General features: G+C 43.8%; 1 protein-coding gene across 6 annotated transcripts in view; it reads right to left on the bottom strand.

The window, feature by feature from the left end:
* tpm1 (tropomyosin 1 (alpha)) overlaps positions 1-7,258 on the bottom strand; it is a 65,813-nt gene extending 58,555 nt beyond the window's left edge. For 2 of the 6 annotated variants that reach the window (XM_087178294.1, XM_087178297.1), the window contains exons 1-8: positions 7,021-7,257; positions 6,533-6,658; positions 2,647-2,780; positions 2,156-2,273; positions 1,507-1,577; positions 621-696; positions 328-390; positions 135-204 (exon numbers count right to left, since the gene is read on the bottom strand). In XM_087178294.1, coding sequence (XP_087034420.1) covers positions 135-204; positions 328-390; positions 621-696; positions 1,507-1,577; positions 2,156-2,273; positions 2,647-2,780; positions 6,533-6,658; positions 7,021-7,134 — 772 coding nt within the window. In that variant the 5' untranslated portion in view covers positions 7,135-7,257. Of the gene's footprint in view, positions 1-134; positions 205-327; positions 391-620; positions 697-1,506; positions 1,578-2,155; positions 2,274-2,646; positions 2,781-6,210; positions 6,337-6,532; positions 6,659-7,020 lie in introns of all 6 variants that reach the window. The other 4 variants (XM_023422512.2, XM_087178295.1, XM_087178298.1 and 1 more) reach the window with 3 other exon arrangements.
* Positions 7,259-8,125: the final 867 nt, after the last annotated feature.

The raw sequence follows: 8,125 nt of genomic DNA, 5'->3' as shown, positions 1-8,125 counted from the left end.
AGATTTTTTAAAAAAAAAAAAAAAAAAAAGCACTTAGCACTTACCACAAATACCACAACAAATAAACGAAAAAAACATTTCAAAATAACCAGAGTAGCATTCTGGGGTGAGGAGCAACAAAAAAAAAATCATACCTTCCAAGTCATCAATGGTCTTCTCAAGCTTGGCTACTGATCTCTCAGCGAACTCAGCACGAGTCTCAGCCTGTGGTCCAGAGACAGATTTATGAGTCAGTCCAGCACTCAAACTGTGATACAGCATCTGTGACTTCTATGAATGCACCTAGACTCAGCTTGCAATTCCATATAAGGCCATGTGAAACTTTACCTCCTTCAGCTTGTCGGTGAGGACCTTGATCTCCTCCTCGTACTTGTCCTCCTTCTGTGAGTACTGTGGGACAAAAACAATGAAGGGAGTCAAACATATGGGCATGGAGTCACAACTCCGAATGTCCTTGTATATTCAAAATGATACCATGCACATTTTCTAAGACATATATTGTGAAATGAATCTGACGTGAAGAGATCCGGCTCCCCGGGCTCCTCTGCTCCACTCTCACCAAGGCTACAGGGCCGCTGATGGGTTTGACAGCATGCACTTGGCCACAAGGTCGCACTTACCTTCTCAGCCTGGGCCTCCAGTGACTTCAGGTTGTTGGACACAGTTTTCAACTCTTCCTCAAGCTCAGAGCATTTGCTGGTGTTTTAGACAAGGGGATAAAGTCGCACAAGAGAAGAAGGAGAAGGAGGTGGAGGGAAAGGAGGGAAACACGAGGATGGATAGAACCAGGGGTAGACACAAAACAGGTGGAGGGAAAGTAAGGAAGAGGGAGGGAGAGGACACAAAATAAGTAAGAACTACAGGGATTAAACGAGGAGGGAACCCCAAGTGCTTTAAAAGTGCCTTAACAGAGCAGGAGTGTGAGAATAGCAATGCGAGTCTTGTCAACAAACAAAAAGTAATTAAAATTATTTGTTAAATGCTTTTTTAGCTAAATATCATGCTTCTCTTAAAACGTGAGGCGTTATTCTTGCACAGTCCCTGCCGTGTTAGAGGCATGAAAGAGTTTAATACCCAGAATAAAAGAGCATGAAAGAGGAAAGTAAGAAGCACAGCAAGCAAAGCAGAGGCTTCATTCAGCAGCACGAATGAAAGTGAAAAGAGCCACTCATCAAAAGATATAAGTGTGTGTTAGTTTTTGTTTGTAGTACCTGTGTGACTGAGCAGCTTAGTGATTTCATGCCTTGCTCCAAAACCCTTAGCTCATCCTCCACTCTTCGAGCGCGTCTGTTAATGGGTGTGGCGTACGTGCCCGAGCCAAAACCATTCAAACCATGAGGAGCATGCAAATAATTAGCACATACAGTAAGAACACAGGGCACACTGTTCCGATTGGAACAGGTCCTATACTTTGTGTATTAGTGCTGAAAGCTTTGACTGTTTAAATGCTAGTGGACGTGCAAGTGGAAATGCAGGTTTAGCGCACATAAAGGTGAAACATCTTACCTTTCTGACAGCTCAGCGCGCTCCTCTGTGCGCTCCAGGTCACTCTCAATGATGACCAGCTTACGGGCCACCTTTAGGTGCAACATAACAAAGTGTTACAACACAACTCATACGTGATGAGTAACACATAGGATGTGGTTTAAAGATTTTTTTCCTCAAAGTGAAAGTGCACCACTCTAATATGATTAAACTGTACTCGGTAACACTTTACTTTAACTCGCTTACACACAGCCATGTAGTTATAAGAAGGAGGGCTTTTTTGTTTATAAATGTACAATATTTTTCAATAATTATAACTTTTCACATGAATATATATGTTATATTCTTACAGTGGAACTTTTACTGTATTGTCCTTCATTATCTGTTGATCTTATCTGTTATCGTTGCTAAGAAACGCATTAATAAATGCCTAAATCGGCTAACAAACTGTACTGTAAACCAATAAATTAATGTTAATACACTGGGGCAAAATTCAAAAGTGTTGCCATAATTACCAAAAGGTGCTTCCTAATTGGTCATTTAAACGTTTAACGATTGTCAATAATCGTCACAGTATTTCACAGTGGTACTGATTGCAGTAACTGGGCAACTGAATGTTTGGTCTTGCAGATTTGTTTCAGGGTGGCGCACTGGCATCTGAAAAACTCGCCTCCTCATATTTGCGGTCAGCCTCCTCAGCGATGTGTTTGGCCTCTTTGAGCTGGATCTCCTGCATCTCCATCTTCTCCTCATCCTTCATGGCCCTGTTCTCAATGACCTTCATGCCTCTGTGTGAGGGGACAAACAGTTAAATAGATGTTAGGAATCAGGAGCTGAGACCCGACAGACAGCCTACAGTCTCCCTGAGGAAACACATGTCTGGTGCACTGTAGTGTTGTCTGATAAATCTTTAATATACGTTTCTATGAGTGAACTGAAAGAGGGAGAAAATACAGAATTTGGGATGTGAGGAAATGACTGCACTATCTGACACCAACTAGCTCTGCAGCACAGAGGCGCTGCTTGTGCCCCACACAAAGGGGATGGAAACACAGCTGCGCTGGATCTTCATGCCCTGCCACCTGGTCTCTACAGCAAGAGAGCGGGGGCGAAACGGCAGAGATCAGACGCCTGAGTCTTCGCCGCTCAAAAGAAACCCACCTCTCGCTCTCATCAGCAGCCTTCTCAGCCTCCTCCAGCTTGGTCAGGGCAGTAGCCAGACGCTCCTGTGCACGATCCAACTCCTCCTCAACCAGCTGGATACGTCTGTTAAGGGAAGCGACATCTCCCTCAGCCTAGGGAGAGAAGAACAGCACGTCAGAATTCGGAGGCCACCATCTTTAACAGACAACCTGGAAGTCACACATGTGCACACATACATGTCAGCCCAAAGAATGTAGATGGTGTATCTGTTTTGTTTTTTTTTTTCCCCATGGTGAATGACTCTTAGTGGTGCACTTAGACTTCGTTTCATGCCTGATGGGTGAGCACAGTCACGTTCGCTCAAGTGTTTCTGTGTGTCTCCTGTTGGGAAGAACACTCCCAGGAGGCTACCCTGTGCTCCTCACTGATTACGTAATAATGATAACAATGTCCCAAGCTGACAGAAGGTTGAATACCCTGCCTCATTACTAGGCCCCTGAGAGAACATTAACAAGGCTCAAGTCAAAGGGCCTGAGACAATAATACTGTAAATGACTGCTCACACGGTTCACACACAACCACAGGGGAGCCTCTCTTGATAGTTCACAACTGTAACAGACATGTAATTGTGATTTTCTTTGCTATGCATTAATGCATTAATAGGGATGTGATATTAAAAAGAGAGCAGGTCTTTTTCTGTCATTATTCAAACCTGTATATACTTCTGCTTTCAGGTGACTGCTCAGCAGGTATGAGGCCTGCATTGTCTTGAAAATGCTCAGTGACGGTGAAAACAGGATATAACTACCAGAGAGTCTGACTGACTCAAAAGGCCTTTTCAGTCTGTTCTCCCCTTGCAGCTCGTGGTAAAGTGCACAGTGCTGGATGAAAGTGCATCTTAAGGTGTGAGGCTTGACCAATAATGTGTAGACTGAAGCAGTGGTTTAAATTCCATTTAAAAACATCTTACGTAACTTAAGTTACAAACTGACAGATTGAGGCTGAGAGAAACTCTGACTGCTCTAAGTCCCTGCAGAAAGATTTCACCCCTCCAGATAACTACCGCTATGTTCTTTGTAGCTGTGAAACCCTATTGTCCTTATAAGGAGTCAAAGAGCATAAGCTTCACAGTGCACACTGGCACATTAAATGTTGCCACAGTTTACTTGTAACTTCCTGGTTGCTAAAAAAAAAAATAGTTTTCATGTGTTTAACCTTGTGGTGCAGTGCCTGCAGCACGCAATAAACGGAACTTACTAGAAAGCAGGTTGAATGGGACCGTTACAGCGAAACGCATCAAAAGGAGATGCGAGTGAAGTAAAGTAGGTAGATTAGGCAACACGGTGACACAATGCGTCAGGGTCGCTCAGTGGCTTGAGACCTGGGCATCAGCGGCCTAACGTTACCAATTAGAAGCGCTTAGCCAGGAGCAGCAGGCTATCAAACCTTCAGCACACGACTTTGTGGTGGCACTGCACTGAGCCAAGAAAAGCTCTGCTCGCAGCACGGCGGGGTATCAAGACAAATCCCGCTATCTCACTGCGTATCGATTCAAATTGAACGCATGGAATGAAGTGAACACAACACGGGCAGGCTACAGAGGGAAGGATGTGTAATTTCGCGTGTGATAATCAGCTTCTGTCTGCCTGTGCGAGCGGTAAACATGCTTACTTGTTCCCTGGTTTTCCTCTCCGCAAGCAACTCCTTCTGTAATCTTTCGGCTCTGTCTTCAGCACAGTCTGCCTGCTCTTGTAATGACTTGATCCTTCGTTTTACTGCCTCCAGTGATGTAGCTCCGGCCATTGTTTACTGTGCAACTATATATAAATGTAAAAAAGAAACCTCACTATACTCTGTGCTTAAGCACAATTTCCGAGAAACTGAGAGGCAGCGAGGTGACGTCCTTGATTGTGCTGAAAGCTGCGTGAAGGCAGCCAGGTCAGTGCGCAAGCTTTCTGGAGACGCACTCTGCAATGCCTCTTATTTGTCCAGGAAGTAGCGCTGATATCAAAATAAGCCTAAAAACTAAGTATTGTGCATGGTTTGTGCAAAGTGTCACACCATGGAAATCTGCTGCAGTGCTCCCTTAAAATAATAAAATGTGAGATTTAATTGATGCAAAGTAACAATGACTTTTTTTTTTAATGAGATTAACACGCCCTGTCAATACATTGTGATAATCATGCTTTGGTGCGAACTAATGGAACTACAGCGCCCTCTGCGGATCAACTCTCTGCATTACATAAGGTAATAAAATATTCAGAGACCACAGGCAGTTCAATGAGTCTTCACTGAGTACAATAATTACAGGCTACGCTCCGGACTTTGCAAATATCACAGGAAATCACTCCAAAAATATGAAAAAATCTAAGCAAGGCCATAAAAACAGCGAGTAGTATTTAAAGTCATTTGAACTCTCCAGCCACATTTCAAAGTTCTTATAGGGATATTAAGAGAGAAACTACAGCGGGATCTAGGCCTATAGGGAATAAAATGTAGCATTAAGTGTCACAGGCTAAAACTCACTAGACTATAAAGTAGCCTACAGTCACTATGGCCTAACTCCCTGAGGGAATCCAATTAAAGGATTATTACAACGAGCCTCACTGCAAACTGAGTTCTCTGACTGGCTGTGGTGAGCAAACGCCTCTGCCTGCTGCAGTTGGACTTGAACCTATACTGAGTCATTAACAGGACTGTTTGTCATGAGAAAATGTTAATGAAGACAGAAAGTGCGTTTTGTCTCCAGCAGGTCGCAACCTTTCCATGCCTCAATTTAAATTCTTTACATAGTTTTTCTATCATGTGGATGGAATAAAAGCAACTATGGGCAACAAGAGGATCATTTATTAAATTTTTCTGTAGATGAGCTAAATTTATTTATTCTTTTTTCTTTTTTAATGAGGACGCTGCCTGGGACATTCTGGTGGGAAACAGTGTTTTTCCCTTTGGTAAGCAAAGAGCGCAGGCCGCAGATGTGAGCTCTATCTTGCCCATATAAAGCAGTGGGCTATATTTATCCGGGCGCTTGCTCCCTGTGCTCTTGGGAGGACTGCACATCAGACTACTTCACTTTTCACTCTGAAAAAGACTCATTTGGTCAAAGACCTGTAAGACTCGACACATCTGGGGCAAACGACAGAAACGTATTATGCAACATAATTTTTGAGTTAGCCTATGGAGGGATTAAATTTTAGTTTGTTTTATTTAGTTTGAAAAAAAAAGGTGTTTCAGTCAAACAGCCAGTCTGACTTTCTTTGGGCTGACTTGAAAGTGATTGTGCATGTGATCCTTGATAAAACATAAAGCAACAATTCAACAATAGTTGGACATATGATCGAAGAGCCAATTTGAAGTTTGATGGTCAATTTTCCAGGATGGGCAGTTGTGCAAAACCTACCCATCCAAAAAGGAAAATATTTTCAGAGTTAATAGTTGAGGCCAGTTTGAATTAGCAGAGAGGAGAATTTATTTCTCTGCGGTGTTGAACTGTCGTTTCCCACACACACAGTGATTAGAGATTGAAGATGTGAGGAAGCGTGGTGAAGGAATTGTGCCATTGTGAATCCCGTCCCTACTTACATCGGTAGCTTTCTTCTCAGCCAGCTCAAGTTTCTCCTGGGCATCTTTAAGAGCCTCAGAGTACTTGTCCAACTCATCCTCAGTTCCCTTCAGCTTCTTCTGCAGTGCTACCAAATCGTCCTCAAGCTGAGGTGAGTTTCAGTGCGGGACAGTTTCAGAGGTGATCAGCAGGGGAGACGGGAGTTGCGTGAGCGCGCACAGGGCGCAAGAGCGCGGACAGATGGACACGCAGGACAGGAGAGGACAGGACAGGACAGGACAGGGGAAAAAGGAAGAGAGAAGAGAAAAGTTAGGGAAGCTCATGCACGTCAGGATCAGATACCTTGGTGGCGACCTCCTCAGCGGTCAGCAGCTTTTCCTCAGCAGTTTGGAACTCCTCAAACACTTTATCTCTTTCGTCTTCAGTTACACGCAATTTCTTTTCCAACTCTCTTATATCGTCCTCTAACTATACATGCATATAAAAGACATTATAGAGTTAACAGAATATAAAATAAACATGCAATTTTTCCATTTATTATCAAAGGTTATTTCTATTTTCAAAATGATCAACATCATCTCTAGACTATATTTACATCACCAATTGCCAAAACAGTTGAGAAGAGATTTTAAAACATCCCAAAAAATCAAGAAGGTTGCGTTATTCTTAACTTAATCCTTATTTGGGATTATCCAAGAAAGTAATTAATCCGTATTTAGGACGCGATCCATTTAAAGGGCAGCAGCTTTATACTGCTGCTGGTGTTCCTGCTTTTTCTAAGGATCTTTGAGATTTTCCACAAAGAAGAAAAAAAAAAAAAATCAGCCGACCTGTTTGCTTCTGTCCTCTGCTGCTTTCTTGTCTGACTCAGCCTGCTCAGCTCTGTCCAAGGCATTCTCCTTGTCGAGCTTGAGCATCTGCATCTTCTTCTTGATGGCATCCATGGCTGCTTATTGCTTGTTTGGCGGCACCAACAAAACGTCCAAATGAAAACCAAAGAGAGCGAGAGAGGAGCTCGGGCGTCTGTGCCTAACTGAACGCTAAGCTGAGTGCAGGCTCTGCCTGACTGTGCCCTGTCAAATATGTACTTTCAAGGGGGGGTGACTGGATTCCTTTGGACATCCAATACTTTTTTGGAGGAGGCGTGTGTGGGTGCCCGGGCGTTTTTTTAGGATCTGCTCAGCGATTCGTTGCTCCCAAACATTTGACTTTTGATACGCCTGTATATGGAGTGTGATGGACATGAAGGCAGCTCCCAGGGAAAGGCTCCCAAATGGTAATGTAACAGAAGCCACTTAATGCACAGAGAAGATGCAGATGGAGACTCAGTTATGACTGACTGAGCACATGATCAAATCTCTGCATGGCACTTGTTTAGGCTACATGTTTGTTTTTACCACTGTGACAGCTCATTTAAAAGCCACACGTGGTAGCCGTCTCTTTATTAAGCGCCATTTGAGTTTGTTCACTTGCCAGTATTAAAGAAATCGGGGACATGATTAGTTTTCTTTTCATACGGATTATACTTTCTGATTTCACAGTGACAGTGTTCTCCTTTTGCTCTGTGGCAGGCTGGGAGTGGGGCCACATGCAGCTGCAGTGGCAGTTTGACCAAGCATTTGTCAACCTGCAGCCCCTGGTCTCTCTGTATCTGCGTCTGAGTGTGTTGGGTGTGTGTGTGTGTGTGTGTGTGTGTGTGTGTGTGTGTGTGTGTGTGTATGTAAGTTCCTGTGGGATAAGTTGTAGTAGCTCTAGGCGAGTGGGCTGTGTGAGAAGAGATGCTTTCGGTAAGCCCGGCAAGCCCTAGAGGCATTGTTCACAGTCTGGGGGGCTCAAGACAGGGAAGTGTTTACCTGATAATGTATCGGATATCCTCCCTGTAAACTGTTGATGCGTCATTTGAATGTGGCACCACAGCATCCAGCCCCAGCCGGG

The sequence above is a fragment of the Seriola lalandi genome, unplaced genomic scaffold (assembly GCF_002814215.2).
Source record: "Seriola lalandi dorsalis isolate HSWRI2012SDOR001 ecotype SW California unplaced genomic scaffold, Sedor1 jcf7180002054682, whole genome shotgun sequence".
Taxonomy (NCBI): Eukaryota; Metazoa; Chordata; class Actinopteri; order Carangiformes; family Carangidae; genus Seriola; species Seriola lalandi.
Note: the sequence above shows the minus strand (reverse complement) of the source record. Positions and strands in the feature narration are given on the sequence as shown.